The following is a 20,338-nucleotide window of genomic DNA, read 5'->3' on the forward strand; positions in this document are numbered from 1 at the left end:
CCATGTATGTTCTCGGTATTCCCAGTATTTCAAAATTCTTTCTTCTGAAGAACAGGAAAGTAAGTACCAAGCAGTATATTCAAGGCAAGAAAGCCCATGTGATTTGAACAGTAGAGCATTGTGGTGAGATTCATGGATTTGAAGGGTCTTATAATCTATCCTATCACTTTCATGTCTCGCTTACAAGATTCTTTTTCGTTTCATATTACTAATGTTTCTCCTCGTATTGTTCCGTCCTTGCCCCCGTGGAGGGTCCCCCTTCCCAAATTTTGTACTTACCTGACCTGCATCACTAAAGCTTTTACCCCTCCTACAGTTCTGAAACGCCTTTTCCTTGAGCACTTTTCTTCACAATCCCACTCCGTTTTCATCTTCACTGATGGGTCTAAGTCTGCGGACGGTGTGGGCTACTCTGTTGTTTTTCCTGACCACACATATATGTGTCGCCTTCCTCCAGAGGTTAGCATCTTCACAGCAGAACTTTATGCTATTCTCTATGCTCTTCGTCTCCTGCTTTCTTGTTGTCACCCCTCCTTTGTGGTGGTAGTTGACTCTCTTAGTACCCTCAGGCTTTGGGGTTCTTTAATCCGATCCACCCGGTGGTCATCGAGATTCAACATTGGCTGTTTCTTATCTCCAGTAAATTTAAGTCGGTAGAGTTTTGCTGGGTTCCCAGCCATGTTGGTGTCAATTTAAATGAGTGTGCGGATGCTGCCGCTAAGGAAGCTATCCACACTTGTCCCATCTCCCGTAAAGGTATTCCTTATTCCGACTTTTATCCAGTTATTCATTCCTCCATCCTTGCCCGTTGGCAGGGTTGTTAGTCTTCTGTTACTGGTAAGAACCTGCGTACTATTAAGAATCGTGTGTCCCTGTGGCCTTCTGTCTACCACCGTAACCGGCAGTGGGAGACAGTTCTGGCTAAGTTATGCATTGGCCATACACGTTTAACTCAAGGTCATTTAATGGAGCGCCACCCTGCTCCTTATTGTCCAAATTGCATTGTTCCCCTTATGGTCAAGCACATTGTTGAATATCCTGACTTCCAGGATGAGCGTGTGTCTTGCTTTCCAACCGTCCCTCACGGTCATTTGTCCCTTGATAGAATTCTTGTTGAATCGGATACTTTTGATATCATTTGCCTTATACGTTTCTATTCTTGTATTGGCATTCTTGGTGATATTTAGCGCCCTCTGATTACTCCGCACATTTGGTGGTGCTACATAGCCTTCCCGGTGTGAGGCCTTCCTTTGATAATTACTTACTTTCCTGGCTGATGTTATATATATTTTGTTAAGCTCACTAAATGTTAGGTCATCTGACATTATTCCCAGATCCTATACATCTTGAGGTTATCTTGAGATGACTTTGGGGGCTTAGCGTCCCCACGGCCCGGTCCTCGACCAGGCCTTTTTTTTTGTTACACACACCCCCAAGAAGCAGCCCGTAGCAGCTGTCTAACTCCCAGGTACCTATTTACTGCTAGGTAACAGGGGCATCAGGGTGAAAGAAAAATTTTGCCCATTTGTCTCCACCTCCACCGGGGATCGAACCCGGAACCTCAGGACTACGAATCCGAAGCGCTGTCCACCCAGCTGTCAGGCGCCATGCTTTACTTCTATGAGATCTGATTGTATCTTGTGCTCTGTATTTCATTTAAGTTCTTAATTTTACCATATCTAAGTACTGTAACTGGAATCTATCACTATTAACGATTAAGTTATTTTATTATAAATTTCAAGACTTTACTGTAATCTGTTTGAAATCTCCAGCCACTAAATATATGACTAGCCATAATGATTAGGATGATGATATAAAAATGATGAAAAATGTAAAATTATTTGGGTATGTTAATACAGCATTCAGGTGCACAGCTAATACCAAGTCAAAATGCCATCACTTAATGAGACATTTACAACAAATTTGTTTCCAGTCAACGTACAGAATTCTGCCTATCCTAAACCAAACTTAATTTGAGTCATCACATTGTTTTTGTTTGTAGTTAGTATGTTGCTAAACAAGTTATCTGTAGGATATGGTGATTTGGATGTTAAGGATTCAAATCTGGCCTGTCATTGGATGTTTAGCCAGAAAGATCAAAGTTGATCTACAACTTACTGTTAAGAAGAGAAACTTGTGGTTGCTGTAAAGAAGGAAGAAGGTAAACAACCTTGCAATACTTTAACACAATGTTAGAAATATTGATGTAAATTGCATTAACTCAAACTTCAATATTCAAATTTTAAATTAAAATTTTGTAAGAGTCTAAGCACATGATTTTGTAAAACAAATAATTTTGCCTTCTATACTATAATAAACACAAATGCATGTAAGACAAATAAAGTGAGGGTTCTCTGTTCTTTGGTAGTGGAGGCTTATGACAATAATGGGTGGTGACAAGTTGTGGAAAAAAAGGTTACGCAAGAAGGGTAAATGATCGAAGGAGGAGGAAGAGGAGGATCAGAACACAATACCAGAACATTGGAGTATGTGATGGTTAACAGTTTTCAGTGGAGAAAAGAATAGTTTGGTAAAAAAAAAAAAAAAATGGTTGGTATTGCATTTGCCCACACTGCAATATTGTATTAAATATGAATATATAAATAAATGGTTCAGGATTTACAAGCTAAAGTGTGTTTTGTGTTTTTTCTAGTAGATAATTTCTGAGGTCCTAAATGGCCATAGAAAATATACTTTAATGAACATCTTAAAATTATTCTGTGTATGCCATCCTACTTTAGTTCTAGGTTCAACAAATATACTAAATGTTTTTAGCACTGATAAACTTTAAAGGTATACTTCAGCAACTGTATTTTCAAGTTCTTCAACTTTGTAAAACATTACCCAGTGTTACTAAACATATTAATTAAAGTAACCAGTGTGACTAAACACATTAAAAGGAATATGCATAAGCCCATAAGAAAGGGATGCTCCAGTTGGCCATATAGGAAGATGGGGAGAAATTAGTGTAGAGAGAGGCAGACAACACTATAAACCCTTACTGGAGATATCCCAGTTATAACAATTAATATCGGGCAGCATCACAGAGGATAAAGTTACACCACATTAGACCTGAGTGTGAAAATAAACAATTTATACACCACTAAGATCATGCACAAAAATACACAATTAAAGTCAAGCATACTGCCTAGATCCTGGCTTGTGTTCTACCTTAACAATATGAATTACTAATACTGTACTTCCCATTTGTTAATGAACAAACTATTAGGGACCGATGTTATACAAACCTTCATTTAGCAACTACTCTGGAGAGGAGTGAAAAGATACATACACTAAAAATAAGCAACTCTAATACACACTTCACAATTTAACATATAAAATAAGCATAATTAACTATTTATGATTTACCAGCTTTTAGTAAGAGCCTTCACTGAAAAATTTGATGATGTTTTTGTAATGCAAGTATTATTTGTAATCCATATTAAAAACACAAATTCTGATAATTTTTATTCCTTTAAACATCACAAGTGTTGTATTTAATTAGTTTTGAAAGAATGGCAAATGACAAACAACTAACACACACCTTTGTGTAACTTTTCCTAATAAGTTGCACTGGGCTTCCTGCCTCAAGTACTGTACACATTATTTTTTTAGATAATATAGATATTAGAAGTAAAAAAATAATTTACCCATTTTCTCAAAAGAACATTTATTATACAAGCTTATATTATAAATAAAATTACTGTACATCAAATTCTGAGGATCTGAAATTAATGATAAATAAGAAATTATTATTTATAACCTGTTGGAAAATAACTCTTCATGTTTTCTCACCGTTTGTTGTGTCAGACAGCTCGCTGTATTTTTCTATGACATACTGGGCTTGCAAAGCATCCTGTTGATAACAAAATTACATTAATATTTTGAAGTGTACAATGACAGAGCAAGATACAATCCTGTACTCTTGGTGTGCCAAATGTATTATGTTGAAAAGCAGGTAGTACATCAGATGAGGAGAGGAAGTAGAAATAAATTTGAGAGTACTGTACTTAAAATGTAGTGTCAAACATGGAATAAAATCTACTTAATAAAAAAATTTTGTGGAAATAATTAAATCAAAATATTTACAGCCTAATTTATTGGAAGACAAGAATTATTTATAGGCCATTAAATGTCATCACTGGAAGGAAGGCATATATGGGCAGAAATGTTTAGTGTGTCTAGGTCTAATAATGATTGAATTGCACCTGACTTAAATTTATGTAGAATAAACTGCACTCATAAAACAGGAAATGCAGCAGCAAAAGAATTTTTTAAATGGTGAATGATCTCTCAAACAATACATAATGAAACTAACACAGGAAAACAATGTACAATATTAGACTTAAGGCTAGCCAACAGGGAGAAACCAGCAAACACCATCAAAATAGGGAGAAAATTAAGTAACAATGATCATAAGGAAATTAGGGTTAATATACTGTATCATGAAAAGGTTGTGTAAAACAATAATACTATTAGAGTACTCAATTTGTTGAAAACAGAGTATGAAGGATTAAAGAGCTACACAGGGAAACCAGGAAGTGGATTACCAACCAGATAGTGGCATTTCATCACTTTCAATGCTTATTTTTCCCCCTTGGTGTGTGGTACATCATGACACCTAACTTCCCAACCTCTATGGGGTGGTAGAATTCTGATCTATGCTCCCAGTAGGCTACGAGACAGTCTTAGATCACTGGTGAGATGGTATTTGCTCTGGGATACTAGTGTATAAGCTCTAGGAAACCAAGAAATAATTAACATGGTTACTGGCATAGCTGTCTTGAATAAATACTCCAATAAACTTCTATTACTTCAAAATCCTTACATTCTCAAGACTTTTAAGTCTTGCTTGTCTCCAGGCAGCTCTCTTCTCAGCTTCAACTCTTCGTTTGTCTGCAGGGGACAATTGCTCCTCCTCTTTCACTTGACCTTCCCTTGACTGTGCTCTTCTTTCTGCCTTTGCTGTTCGAATTATGCCTGGTTCATTGTTTGATCTGTAATAGAGCAATCACATTAACTTAAATTATAAATAAGATACAAGTATGATACTGATTGAAGAAAGTGAAACTAAGATGAATACTGTATATTCATGCTGCTTGAAATTGAAATACTGTTATTAAAAATAAATTTTAGAGTAACCTTGCTTGACTGTAACAAAGTAGACAGGACCTCTTGCAGGGCTTAAAAGAATTGGGTAATAGATAAAATCTTGTATTCAGCTTCACCGAGGTATAACAGGGGTTATACTTGATTTAACTGCTAGACTAAACATTAGCATACCTATATGTCATATTTCTGGACATGCAACTGATCATTATAGGACAAACAGTCTTATATCACTCAACACCCTTATCAGGAAATAACTGCAATCACCAGGAAAGTTAATACCCCCCCCCCCCCCAAAACAAAATAATGGTTACTTAATTACTCGCTACACTGACCGACATCAAATAGCAACAGTAGTACAGCAAACGTTCAGAAGAGTCAGCAATTGTTGCTTGATATCTACCCACTTCTCAGCCAGCTCTGCAGGCTGGATTCAGTTAAGCTAACTGGTATTTTCTGAGACTAGTCTCTGCTGTGAAAGGTCCATTGCTTTTATGTTCACTCCACAGAATGGTTCCCAGTCATTTACATTTTTTTTTTTTTTTACTATAGCTGTCTGGTTCATCTTTGTTTCAGGTTTACCTTTCCTACCACTCATTGCTTGACTTTTACACACACATTGATCATGCCCGTACTCTCAAGCCTATCAATAGGGGTGTAGAAGTTATTTTTTTCTTTCTCTTGATTACATTGCTACACTAACCCTTTTCCATTTTTGGTAGTATGGTTTCAGTAGATGTATGCTGAATACACATCTACTGTGGGCAAGCTTCCACATCGAGCTTTGCTCTGAGGATGGTCGGTTTAGCCCGATAGTTCAGAAATGTTTGTAGTGCAACTTCTCCACATTTTAGGCCCTATTGTGCTCCCAGCTGGCTTTGAGCCTGACTCAGTTGTGTGTATCTCTCCAGCATGTGATTTTGTGTTTTTAACCATGGTGTCCAGTCCTGTTATTTCCGGTATGCTCTTGTTGGTTATGGGATAATTTTCACCTGTGTGTGTGTGACCTGTGTCAGAGGTGGATTTTGATCTTGCTAAGACCTCTTTCAAGCTTGATTGTTTATGATGTTGCTGCCCATTTGTTAGTGCATATCTGCTCGCCTCTTGGCACAAATTACTGTATTTTTCAGTTAATTTGTGGCATAGCAAATCATCAGATTTATTGTAGGGCTCATGATCACTGGAAATTTTTGACACTGAAGATGTTGTTAAGAACAAAGAAATATGACAAAGGACCGCAGAAGGCCTATTGGCCCTTACGAGACAGCTCCTACTTATATCCTACAGTATTTATATCCACCCAACGTCATTCATATACATGCATAACCTATACTTCAAACATTGTATCGATCCAACATTTATATGTTACCTGGTAATTTGTTTCATAAATCGACAATCTTATTTCCAAACCAGTATTTACCAGGGTCTTTCCCGAATCTAAACTTCTTCAATATATTTATCCATTGTTTTGTATCCTAATTTGTGTTCGTATATTTAAAATCTTATTTATATTTTCTTAGTTATATCCTTTTATCTATTTATATACAGTACAGTACTTCAATTATGTCACCTCCCACTTTTTGTCTTCCTAGAGAATTTAAATTAAGCCTTATTAATCTGTGTTCAAAAGTGTCATATTTAATTCTTGAGATTAATTTTATTACCCTTCTCTGTACATGTTCAAGTGAATTTATGTCCATTACATGTCTTATGTTGAATTAGAACTTCAGTTTTGTTATATCTATATATATGATTGCCATGATTGCCTCTTAATTCATCCCTCAAGTTCCTCATCTGCACTTCCAGTGTGTAACCTTGGACAGGATTTTATAATAATGAGCATTTTCTCTGATAAGGTTAGGTGCTTGGTAATGCTGTTGCTGCTATCACTCCAGCCACTTCTCCTGCAGGTTCTGTTCACACCACTCTGCATCCCAGATGAGCCTTACTATTGCTCTGTAATAATGATGTCTGTCATTGCTTACCTTAGGGAGCAACATGTGGGATAGCTCACAAATTAGATTTTGAGTACATATAAAAATGAATTTTCTGAACAGAACACCTGGTTGCTCCATTTTCTCTCTTACTTTTCTGTTCTTGGTAGTGGGGTTTTCTTAGCCTGAGGACAAACCACCTGATTGTCACTTGGTGGGGGATGTGATCTTCTTGTCCATTCGGTAGTTTTTGCTAGGCAGCTGCTTGACAGCCCATGTGAAGCAAAGTCTCTTGGAAAGACTGAATTTTATAGAAAAGAACTCTCTGGGTTGGATTAGACCGAGTATTTTCCAGTGTCTTTCCTATCACCAGGATAACCAGGTGGAGAGAGTTTGACAAGTTCTGCTGTGTGATAATGCAGATAGTATAAAATTTTAACAAAAAGTCATTAGAAGTGTGCAGTTTATAGACAAATTTTTTAACTACCAGTATTCATTATATACTCTCTGAAACTTGCCCAAATCTTTCAAGTGATATTTTGTGCACAAGTACACAACAATAATTTAAAAACTCTGATTTACCTTTTTGAGTTGTCATCTTCAATTATTTCTCTAAGCCCTTCTTTAAGGTCATAGTCATTGTACTTTCGATGATCATATTCGCTATTCACACCAAACTGATGTGCCAAGTCGTCTGCCATTTCCTCCACGTCATCTAAACGGGAGAGGTTAGCCAGTTCTTCTGCAGTCATGCCTGCTACTCGACGATCTAATTATAGCAATAAGAACAATGTTTAAATACAAATAGCGCAGGGCCAATGAGCTTTCTCATTTTTATTATACATGTAAATACATAAAAGTAATTAGAAAAAACAAAAATTCTCGTCAAACAAATATCCAGGATACAATATCTCCCATTCTAATTTACTCCTGGCAAAACCCCACTTCCAACAAGTCCTCTGCATTTACTTCCTGCTCTAGTATTCGAATTCTAAACATATCTTTCCTACTGTCTCGAAGCTTCTTCATACTATCATTCAGATGATTCCATAACACCTGTATCTTTTCATTTCCTTTTGATATTCTCCTTACACACTGGAACATATGTGCTGACATATACATCTCTATGCCTGTCTTACACTCATTTCCAATCTCTGATATGAAAAGCTACTCCCTCATTCTTTTTACCAAAATACATTTAATCTATTCTTAACACTTACCCCCTCAAATCCTTTCACAACTGTACTGTCATTTCCCACCATTCTTTCATTCAGTCTTTCCATTAAGATCCATCACTAACACACTGAATATATTCACCTCTCCCTTTACTTTAAACACACACACACACACACAATTCCATATATATTTCACCCAAACGTAACCTGACAGACACTGACAGGAAAGAAGGTAACTTTGCCTTCTTCCCTGTTTATGTCTTAGTCTTTTCTCATCTCTGATGAAGGGAATTACTACCAAAAGCATGCTCAGATGAAAATATCTTTTCCATTCAAGGGGTTGATTTGAATTTTTTGAAGATCGGTGTTGTGATCTTTTGGTATATGTATGCTGTATGTATATATATATATATATGTATGTATGTATGTATGTATGTATGTATGTATGTATGTATGTATGTGTGTGTGTGTGTGTGTGTGTGTGTGTGTGTGTGTGTGTGTGTGTGAGAGATAGATAGATACAGAATATACACACACACACATATAAACTATGATTTACTTATTTTTACACTAGAACACCAACCTTCATCTTCCTTCATATTGGCGACTTCGTCTTGGCTCAGGAAAGAGAACTTCTTGTTCTCTGTAACAAAGTCATGCAAAATCAACAATGTACAATCATGCAGGAACTTAAAAAAAAATACACAATACAAAAATTTAGATGGGTGAAGTGCACTTGTAATGGGTTAATATGACATTTGTAAGCAAATAATATACAAGGTTACAATTATATCACATAAGCAGTTATTACTCTTCGATTAATAATGACTATATGGCTGATATGTGCAAATATTTAAATGATCACAATATTAGGGGTGGTAATGATAAACACCGCATCCGCATGTTGCAAAATGTTATAAGGTAGTGATGTTTCACCACTACCAAATTTGACTTGATAATGGTCAAGAATGGATCGCATCACCACCACCTTTCAACATCTTTGATGTGTGGGTTTACTGTGTGTGCGCGTGCTCAAATACATATACAATACATGAATACACATACAATACATGAATACATATATACTGTACACATATACAATACATGAATACCTATATACTGTACACATATACAATACATGAATACATATATACTGTACACATATACAATACATAAACACATATATACATACAAAATACATGAATACATATATACACACATGCAGGATTGATATATACACACACACAAACATTCATATGTGCATACACGTGGGATTAGGAGCTCGACTTCACTAGCGCATCTAGATTAGTACACCTAGATGAGAATGCCCAAATGGATTAAAAGACTGGCAGTGCCAACAGTCCAAGGGCTATATGAGTGAAGTCCCACCAAACTGCACATCAATGATTAGAGGCAACAAAAGTGACAACAGAAATGATGACCTATGTGACACGTTTCATTGTGTTCATCACATGTGATGGAGACAACACTAGAAGCATCAAGTTAGATAAAAGAGGGGGGGGGGGGGATTTCTGATAATAATGAGTTCTGGACTACGATCAATATTAAAGCATTCTTGTTAGTTGGTCAGTACCCACTTGTGGTTGCCTTAATAACTCTTCAGAGGTTGATAGGCACTAAGCCCAACACCAAACCAATTTTTCAAAATTTACCCATCTTTTTGATCTTTAAATAATTTAGCAGCAGTTTCATAACTTAGTGAAATTCTGATACTCTTGATGCTTCTAATACCCCTTGTTGCTGTCTTGTAATTTTTAGGTCCTTATTTTGACACTTTTCATCCAAATTTATATTTTTCTTTAACACAACCAAAGATTGATTTATAAATTCACCAATGCACCAATTTTAGGACTGACTTGTCACACTCTGCTGAGAAGCATTCATCCTCATGGAGCCATACAAAGCAACTTGCACACCATGTTTCCAGTTCACACGTTATGACCACAGTATACATTACTGTCAATCTAAAATGCAACAACAATAGTATCAAGGCTGCTTGAAGCATCTAAAATACATGTAACATTTAACTAAGCAATGAACTACTTAAATGTGCTTTGATATTTAAAATATAATATCTAGACTTACCTTTAGGGGGTCCAATCTTATCCCTCTTCATTTCATCTTCAAAGAACTTCATTCGATCTTTTAATGATATCTTTTTAGGGCCTTCATTTGTGGTTTCTTCAATCTGCATAAAGAGAATGTTTAAAGTAATTTTCTGAATTGATCAAGTAATCATAGACCATCTATACACTTTAATGCACTTGTTTTTTCCACATTTAATTTACAATACTTTAAATCAATCAACAATCTTTAAATCCAATGTACACGTATATATAATTTTAAAAAGAGGCATAAGAAAACACAGTATTCATGAGTTTACAGTGAAACCTTTAAAAATTGTCTTTACTGCCTTTAATCATCACTGAGACTGGGCTCTTCAGTACAGTGTAAGCCGGAGAGTAAATGTAACATTTATATAATACTACAGTATTAATTACCATGTACACTATGAAGGAACTTAATATTTGGAAATTTAAATTTGTTCTTAAATGTTTGCATATCTCAAATTCTTTATAAGTTGGAGTACAAGTTTTTCATAGGCATGTGTGTCTTATATATGAAGTAATTTGGCTCATGTTTTATTAAGATATTGGCCAAAAATTAATGCACAACAAAAATCTAATATACAATTAGTTTCGAAATATATCACCAGACAGATGCCCAATCCACAAATTTGAAGATAAAAGAACTGACTACATTTCCGTCTGTCCTAGACTATTCTTATATTTTCAGGTTTGTGGGTTGGGTGTAAAATTTTTAGCCATTTTATTTAAGTCACAATATTGTGGCTTAATATCTATATATCACGAGGTTAAATTTGTTTAAAGTACTGCAATAATCATGATCACGTATGAAAGGGAGCCACAAGAAAATAAGATACCATTGAATGTTGCACCTAATGGGCTCAATGCAAAACATTTATCTAGTATGCAATGTGACCCCAATGTAAAAATGTAAAAAATGTGAAGAAATTTGTTTAACTACTTACAATAAATATATAGTGTCTGCAATTTCATATGATTATCTAGCAATTTATTTGGTACTAGAGAACATGTGTGCTACATTTAGTAAATATAAGCTAATTCAAGTATTTCTCAAAATGGCTGTCAGTTATAATGTCCAGTTTCAATGAAAAGCTCTGTATTATAAAAATTCAGTAAGTGGAGACACAAAATCAAACACAAGTCATATCCCAGAAGGTGGGGTCTCGAAAACTACACAGAGGCAGAGGTATAAATGAGATCAAAATTAAATACCAGCAACAATAACAGTTCAATATCCGTATAGTAGATGTATGACTGGCATGTGGTTATAAGGTACCAAGCAAAGAAGAACTTTATAAACTCAGTGATATATATTCAGTATATACAATTAACTAGAAATTATCTACAACTGAATTACAGTAAATGGACCCCCTGGATTTATTGGATGAAATATGCTTGTTGTTGCTCATTACTGGATTATAATAGATCAGGTGTCCTAATAAAAGAGGGACTCTCAATAATCCAGATTTGAAGTACTAATACACATTAAAAAATTAAACCAATTATTTTTATTAAACACATTGCATATACAGTAGTATAATAATACAGTATATGTTTTCTAATGTGATTTTTTATAAAAATACAATACTCAAAAATACATATTGTATTATTTGCATTACAATTTTTTTCTGTACAAAAATTACACTGAATTATATGAATCTCTGCATAGAGCAGACAAGGTCCAGGCTAAATAAACAGGATTTCACTATATTTCAGTTACTTAAAAATAGGGCATGCTCCTCTGCACAAACACCTGAAGCATTAAGAGAAACTACTGAGGCAATGTGATGGGTACATAGAGTAAGTAATTATCAAAAGAAGGCACCAAACCGGGAAGGCTATGTAGCACCATCAAATGTGCAGGATAATCAGAAGGCGCTAAATATCACCAAGGATGCCAGTATGAGAACAGAAAATCATAAGGCGAACGATATCAAAAGTATCTGAGTCACCAAGAATATTATCGAGGGGACAAGTGACCGCGGGGGACAGTTGGAAAACAAGACACACGCTCGTCCCAGAAGTTAGGACATTCAACAAGGATATGCACAACTGTAAGAGGGACAATGCAATTTGGACAATAAGGAGCAGGGCGGCGCTCTGTCAAGTGACCATGAGTTAAGCGAGTATGGCCAATACGCAACCTCACCAGAACCGTTTCCCATCGCCAGTTACGGTGGTAGGAGGACGGCCATGAGGACACACAACTCTTAAGAGTACGCAGTTTGTTTCCAGTAACAGAAGACCAACAAGCCTGCCAATGGGTAAGGATGAAGGAATGGATAACCGGGTAAAAATCAGAATAAGGAATACCTTTACGAGAGATGGGATAAGAGTGCACAGCTTCCCTGGCGGCAGCATCTGCACGCTCATTTAAAGAGACACCAATATGGCTGGGAACCCAACAAAACTCAACCGATTTAAATTTACTGTGAATAAGAAACAGCCAATGCTGGATCTCGACAACCACTGGATGAACCGGATTAAAGGACCCGAGAGCCATGAGGGCACTACAACAGTCAACAACAACTACAAAGGAAGATCAACAATGAGAAAGCAGGAGACGAAGAGCATAGAGAATAGCATAAAGTTCCGCTGTGAAGATGCTAGTCTCCGGAGGTAAGCGACACATATAAGTGCAATCAGGAAAAACAACAGAGTAGCCTACACCGTTCGCAGACTTAGACCCATCGGTGAAGACGGAAACGGAGCGGGAGTGAGAAGAAAAGTGCTCAGGGAAAAGGCATTTTAGAACTGTGGGAGGGGTAAAAGCTTTAGTGATGCGGGTTAAGGATGGGTACATAGAACATTCCTGAACTCCCCCAGTGTCACATCACCTACACCACTAGTTTTCTTCTGAAAAGCAATATGGCAATTGATACATTTTCTAACCATGCAACCAGGGTATAAATGAATAGAAGGTATTGTATATGCAAATTTTCCCCTAATTACTATATGCATATGAAAATGTGAATATTTTATATTAAAAATACCTGTAGATAATTTGGAATGTCAAAAAGCAGGAAATGGAAGACATTTAGCAAATTGAATTTAGCATGAATAAATGCCACATTATGGAATGTGAAATATGAGAAAATAGGTCACACACAACCTATAAATTATGAGAAAAACTTTAAAGAATTGTGATAATGAAAGAGCTAGCGGCGGTTCTGGATAGAAAACTCACCTGAGGACCGTATAAAAAGCATTGTGTGAGGACCCTATGCTATGCTTTCCAACTTTAGAATCGCTTTTAGGTACATAGATGGCAAAATATTAAAGAAATTGTTCACAACCCTTGTGAGACCTAAGATGAAATATGCAGCAGTCTAAATCATACCAAGAGGGCCCAGGAGAAGAACCTGCTAGAGGCACAAAACCCCAAGACAACTTCTGAAGAGGTGGAGATGAAATGGCCACACCAAAAGACAACGAGAGGGGTCTACCCAAGCAGAGGAAGAGGTGACAGCAGCTGTCGATCAACCCAAAATCAGGATGTAAAAGACAAAGACTGCCAAAACTGATGATAGATGAAGTTGTGACAGAAAAGTGGAAAATAAGCCAAGCCACCCAACACTGTGTCCAAGAAAACTGTGGTAGACAAGGAAGCAGAAGATTTGCTAGAATTAAGCAACAAAGGCGACTACAGTCATGGAGTGCGGCACCTGCACTGCAAGGCAGTGAACCCCTTCCAAGAGAACCACCTGGTAGAGGGTCCACACTTAAAGGAATCAGCCAAAGGGTGTGAGAGAACAGACTCCCGAATACCTGATCATGAAAGACCACAAGGGAAGATTGTTGAAAAAGCCTGAACCACCAGTGAATGGCACCCGACTGAACTCTGGAAGGAGACGGAACTACAGAGAACATGCATAAATGGACATTTAAGATCCAAGGCCCAAAAAGCAAGGTTGAACTGGCCATCAAGGAGGAATACCCTGCTGGAAAAACTCAGGTAGGAAGAATGGGGGAAAACACCAACCTGGAGGAAAGAGATACAAATCAAACCAACTCCGGATTAGACAAAAACAGCTACTGCACACGCTTGCAACTGGAAATGAGGTGACAAAAACAGAATACATGTGATCACACCAAAACAAAGCCAAACACTTGCAGGAAGACTGATTATCAGGCACCCAATCCAAGAATGGGGAAAAGACAGGAAAGGAGTCAGAGGAAAGGGGGAGTGTACTAATCACTCATATGTCATTAACCCTTACACATGTACTGCTTCCAAGATATGGACTTGGATGTCATAAAAATGCATACAATAATATAAAATTACATTACAGTACTTGTAAAGCATAAGCTAAGAAAAAAGTGAGTCAAAAAGATTACAAGTATATAATGAAAATGCATAAATAAATTATAAAGAATGCTGCATGCTTTTAATATAATTTAATTTACAGATATTTTCAAGAATAATTTAAAGAAACTAAAGGCATGCAAATAGTATTTCTTAGTTGTGCATAAATGTGAAAACAATGCAGCATCCAGCATGCTCACTCCACATCTTAACAACATACCTTGACCCTGTTGAGTCTTTTGTTAGTATGATGCAATCCATACACTTGTAAATCCACCAAATCTTCCGTTGAGCCTTCAAGAGCGTAGATAGGGAGGAGTGTGGGGGTGTGAGGTGAGAAGGAAGGGGGGACAGGTGATGCTGAGTTGCTCAGATCACCATTGGTACTGGAGCGTGCAGAGGCGATGGGCTATGCATAGGGGGTGGTGGTGGTGTTAGTCAATGTAGGAATGATGGATGCCTCTTATCGATTAGTGAGCTACAACAAAAACGGCCAACCTAACCACACAAATACAGTAGTACAATGGTGTAATGAAATACTTCAGTTTAATTTTACCATTAAGTTTTGTACTGCATATTCAGTGGTTTTTGTGCATTACAGTACATCACAAGCCACAACCCAAATAAAAATATTTGTCTTTACTTTTCCTTTTCTGGCACATACACCCTGCTCCACACAAACTAAAATGTTGCTTAAAAATTAAAAGAAACACAGATTTCACTGAAGACTATAATTATTTTTGTACAATGTAAAACAAATTAGATACAGTGTAGTAAATTATATGCAGGGCAGTATTTATACCATATATCACAGTTACCATGCCTCAAGTTGAAAGAGTGCAATATGGTAATCTAGCTTTGATATCAATGGAAGAGTATGCCATGACTGTGTGGTATGTTCCAATTGTTGTTCAATTTTGACATGATTAGGAGTCAATAGGAAATTCAAGAATACTGTACTAGATATATAAACTGCTGTGAAATAAATTATTCACTATCTTTATATAAAAGATGTCAAAATTCTTCAAGAAAATTATGATGGGTACAAATGTGGATCCATTGAAAGTTGTTTTAATGTACTTATATGAACAAAAAACTTCTAAATGGGAATGCAGACAAAAATAAAGTACAATAATTATGGAATAAGGAGAAAGCTTGGTGTGCAAATGGATTTCCACAACTAATTTAGTTGTGCAAATTGGGGCTCCATGATGGTAAGGAAATCAGATTGAGAGTGCAAGTGTGCACTTTATCATAGTGCACTGACCTAAAATCTTTAATTATGGAATGAGGTCTACCTTGTTGGGTCATGCTGGAAATTCCAGCCCATATTGCCAGCAGGCCAATACCACCACAAAGGTCATTGTTCAGTCTCTGATTAATTAGAACAAATTAAACATTATTATCTTATAAGCTAAGGCCAAGAGTCAACCACCTCAAGAGAGCTGTAAGGTCATAGTTCCCAGCCAGCAGTAAGAAAGAGGGGAGATAAAAGGACCAGTCTCTGGTTTTCCAACACTTGCGGATGTAAAGCACAATGTATTCATGACATCATGGGTCTAGTCGACATGTATAAGCCTACGGGATTGGGTCAGGCACTGGTGCCTGCGTTTTATTAGTCCACTCATAGACCTGACTGCTTGTTGGGTCTGAAGGAAGCCTGCCACAGCCATTATGTACCAGGAGTCTGCCTTTGCCTGATGTGCATGATCCAGCTAGTACGATCAACTAGTAGTGACCAGCTCGCAACATTCTCCAATGTCAAGTTAAATGTCAAGTTACACCACCACATCTATATTCAAGATGATCTAGTTATCACTTCAGAATTGTGACATTATTCTAATTAGCCATTTGTGCAAGTGACAAACTAATCAAGAGAGAAACCACATGCCCACCTTAGAAGCAACAGACTAACAATGTAAATGTGTTTCTTCTGTCATCAGTGTACTAATCAATGGGAAAGATTACCAGCAAACTGTGCATTGTGAAAGGAATGTTGTCGTATAATTTTCAGTGTGTATATTTCCTTTAGACTGAGAAAGCCTGAATGGTCCCCTAGCCAATAAATCAACTAAGAACTCCAAGAACCTCCATTAATGACCTGACCAGGATTTGAACCTGCATTACAAGGACTCACCTCGCTGGCATACACAGTACAGTACTGATACTACTCTGCCAGCAATAGGCAATCACTAGTATTGTGTACACCAGTGGGGTGAGCCCTGGTAATGCAGGTTTGAATCCTGGTCGGGTCATAGTTCTTAGCGATTTACTGGCTAGGGGACCATTCAAGCTTTCTCACTCATTATATTATACAGTACTGTATATATATATTATATATACAGTACATTTGATAGCAGTCTTTCTTGAAGACATGTTACTGAATATGATAAAGGGTGAGATCATTGACTCCAGCCCGAATCGTCTATTTTTCTTATCGTTTCTTCGAATGAAAAGGAAGTTGAAAAATTAACTCTCCAAAGTTCATTTTTCAATTTTTATTTGGCCTGATGCCAAGAGATGCATTTTGTTAACCCTTGTTACATTATCAAAGGCAGAATTCAAATGATCACAAGTTCCTGTGGTGCACCTCACGTAAGGGCCATCAATTTCCTATAAGAAAATCCACAGGAGCAGTGATGAGGATTTGAACCTATGCACTGGGTATTCCTAGATGCACACTCTAGATGACTATGCCATGACATGGTCAAAAGAATTGCAACCCGAGGTACTACTGCACCCCTCAAGGATTCCCGAGGCTTCACTGAAGCCAAACGAGAGTGTCACACAAGGAACATAAGAGGTAGAATTACTGGATGACAGAGCCAGAGTGACTGGGGGAATTGTGTGAAACCGTCGTTTGGCTTCAGTGATGCCTTGGGAACCCACGAGGGTGCAGTAGTACTCCAGGTTGCAATTCTTTTGACCATGTCATGGTGAAGTAGTTTAGAGCGTGCATCTGGGAATATCCAGCGCACAGGTTCAAATCCTCATCACGGCTCCTGTGGTCTCCTTGATATATCATGATAATGTGATTTCTCTGTGTAATCTCCTATGTTATCACGATGGCTGGGGCATGACGAAACAGACAATATACTGCCCTAGCCATTATGCAAACATAGGAGATTGGTAAATTGTTAAAATCAACGGGTAGGTCAATTGAACTAAGCTTCGCAATAATTCAAGAATACTGTACTCAAAACACTATGTAAAGTCTTTATCTATTAACATCTTTACTTTTATAAAATTATAAAATTTATTACTTATTACAGTATATAACGTGTAAATTTTAGAAGAATTTAAATAACTTAATTACTGAAAGTTATTTGAGAGTAATATGCAAATATTTCTTGCATATTACTCCAAATTAAAAATCATTTGACTGGGTTCTCCTTTTGATAAATAATATGTTTTCTTCACCTCCTAGATGAAAACATCATTGTTCCTTAATTTATAAATTAATGCCCTACTATAAAATGACAAAGCTGATCCTCTAAACATTATGTTAATGTTAGGAGCAAAATTACTGTATTAACATTTATTGAAATCCTGTTTGCCTTTCCTTTTAAGGCAAAAATAAAAACAAAATTTTAAATTACTGCATTTCCCACAGGTGTTAATCTTCAATCAGATTCCATGAGTTAAATTTGACAGACTATATTCATGTAACTCTTGAGCAATGCAGAATACCACTTTTAAATATAGAATATAAAATATGATTATATATATATATATATTAAAACTCACGTTACAAACACACATTCATGGACATACATCAATCACTCAAAACAAAGCTGCAACTATATGCTACTGCATCCATACATAAATCCAGCCTATTTATACAGGATATGGATATGTATATTATAAAATAAAAATACATGCATTTATGGCTAAATATGTGTGTTTGTATAATTTATGTATGTGTGTGTTTATACATACACACACAGTATATTTGTATAGTATGTCTAAATGATCATAACAGCATTACCTTAAAAACCAGCATTGAATGTAATGAAATGCCAATTTCATCTTGTTGAGATGGCTCCCAACTACTAGATTGCACCAGCTGTGGAGTTTAATTCAGCTCACTAGGTACCAGAGCCAGAACCTGGCTGCCCCTCATAGAGGCGTAGGGAGCAGGTGACATACTGCCACCTCACCAGAAAAGGCACCCAGAAATTCAGTGAACCAATACAGACAACTACTGGGTTCAAAGAGACCTAAGCCTCACAACCAGTGGAATGAACTCCCCAACAATCGATTTTCTCGCAAAACAAGCATGCACTCATTTGTGGGTTGAGTTAGCTCTCACTGTCAACTGGCTAAAGTAAATCTGGTTTGTTCACTGAGGCAGCATGTTAACACATCTGACGTAGGGCTGTCTGATCGTCAGCCAATCATTGCTGGCCCCAGTGCTTTTCAGCTAAGTGCTGGCCTTTCTTGGACTTTGTCCTTTGTGGCCTTGTGTTATGCATTGTTTTGAAGTTGTGTGGGCCTGGCTTTTAGAGTGCTTGTAGCTGCTCAGTGATACCTTCCCAGAGGGTTCTCTAGCATTGACCGAGTTTTCTTCTTTGGTGTTTTCAGGAGTTTGCTCTTAAGGGCTCATTCTGTATGGGGTGGGTCTAACCTTGGGTGAGTCAGGGGTCTTTTGGCCCCCTCGATCTTGTCCCAAGTTGAGAGCAAGCATTGGCTAGTGGGGCGCACAGACAGTTTGGGTGCTTGTACATATGGTGCACCAAGGTTGCCCTTCACAGCCATGTAACCCAGGGTGTTACCAGGCTGTGACCTTACTTTTTAGGTCTAGCATAGCATCCTACTGGGTGTCCTGCATGGTTTACCCTTTAGGCTCTAGTTAATATTCTAAAAAATGTAAAATGCATTATAAAAATATAAAATTGACTAGATATTTTTGGTAAAGCATGGAACTGAGGAAAGTATCACCAAGGTGCCCAATGCTAAAATATTTTACAATACAAATAATTTGTATTGTGAAAATCTGATTTATTTATGGGCTGCAATTTCCTGGAAAATACTGTGTAAATCTAATTCAGTAAAGTCTACTCTCACAGCTTCATGTTCCTCGACATAATATTAAAGGAATACATGTGTAGAGAAACACAAAGATGAGAGTTGACTTTATATGAAGACAACGTAACTTGTAAGGAATTTATAAAATCTAGTGGAATAACAGTTGTATTTCAGACCTCCAAAACTCCACTTATTTTTCACTCCTCTTTCAATTAAAACACCTACCTGAAAATTACTAAACATTTCTCCCACTATCTAGCAACAAATATATAGTACTGTACTGTACATAATGAAGTGCAGAATGCTCTGGAGCTGCAATAATGCAAAAATAAATATATAAGCACTCTGTAAAACAATGGAAGGCTTATGGAGGCAGTCCAACTTATTATTATTTGTGGCTTTGAATTACTGTATTGTGAATTAGTGTGACTGAATTATAAGTGCGTTTCAAAAGCTAGAATAAAAATGCATACCATTTGTCGAAAGTTGTTTCATCAAAAAGTTGTTTTATCATCATATAGTGTGGGCTAACCTAAATTTTTAAATAATTAACAAAGGAAAATCATTTTTCAGAAAATCAGGGTATAAATAACAATGTCCAGATTGCCTAAAGATTTCTCAGATATTCAAAAACTTTTCATATACAGTACAATGGAA

At 36.8% G+C, this 20,338-nt stretch overlaps 1 protein-coding gene across 3 annotated transcripts in view; it reads right to left on the reverse strand.

The window, feature by feature from the left end:
* LOC138369022 (protein scribble homolog) overlaps positions 1 to 15,426 on the reverse strand; it is a 30,507-nt gene extending 15,081 nt beyond the window's left edge. Inside the window, exons 1-6 of one of the 3 annotated variants that reach the window (XM_069331871.1) lie at positions 14,874 to 15,407; positions 10,325 to 10,427; positions 8,802 to 8,861; positions 7,626 to 7,812; positions 4,829 to 4,997; positions 3,796 to 3,856 (exon numbers count right to left, since the gene is read on the reverse strand). In XM_069331871.1, the coding sequence (XP_069187972.1) occupies positions 3,796 to 3,856; positions 4,829 to 4,997; positions 7,626 to 7,812; positions 8,802 to 8,861; positions 10,325 to 10,376 (529 nt within the window). In that variant the 5' untranslated portion in view covers positions 10,377 to 10,427; positions 14,874 to 15,407. Of the gene's footprint in view, positions 1 to 3,795; positions 3,857 to 4,828; positions 4,998 to 7,625; positions 7,813 to 8,801; positions 8,862 to 10,324; positions 10,428 to 14,873 lie in introns of all 3 variants that reach the window. The other 2 variants (XM_069331873.1, XM_069331872.1) reach the window with 2 other exon arrangements.
* Positions 15,427 to 20,338: the final 4,912 nt, after the last annotated feature.

The sequence above is a fragment of the Procambarus clarkii genome, chromosome 26 (genome assembly GCF_040958095.1).
Source record: "Procambarus clarkii isolate CNS0578487 chromosome 26, FALCON_Pclarkii_2.0, whole genome shotgun sequence".
NCBI classification, from domain to species: Eukaryota; Metazoa; Arthropoda; class Malacostraca; order Decapoda; family Cambaridae; genus Procambarus; species Procambarus clarkii.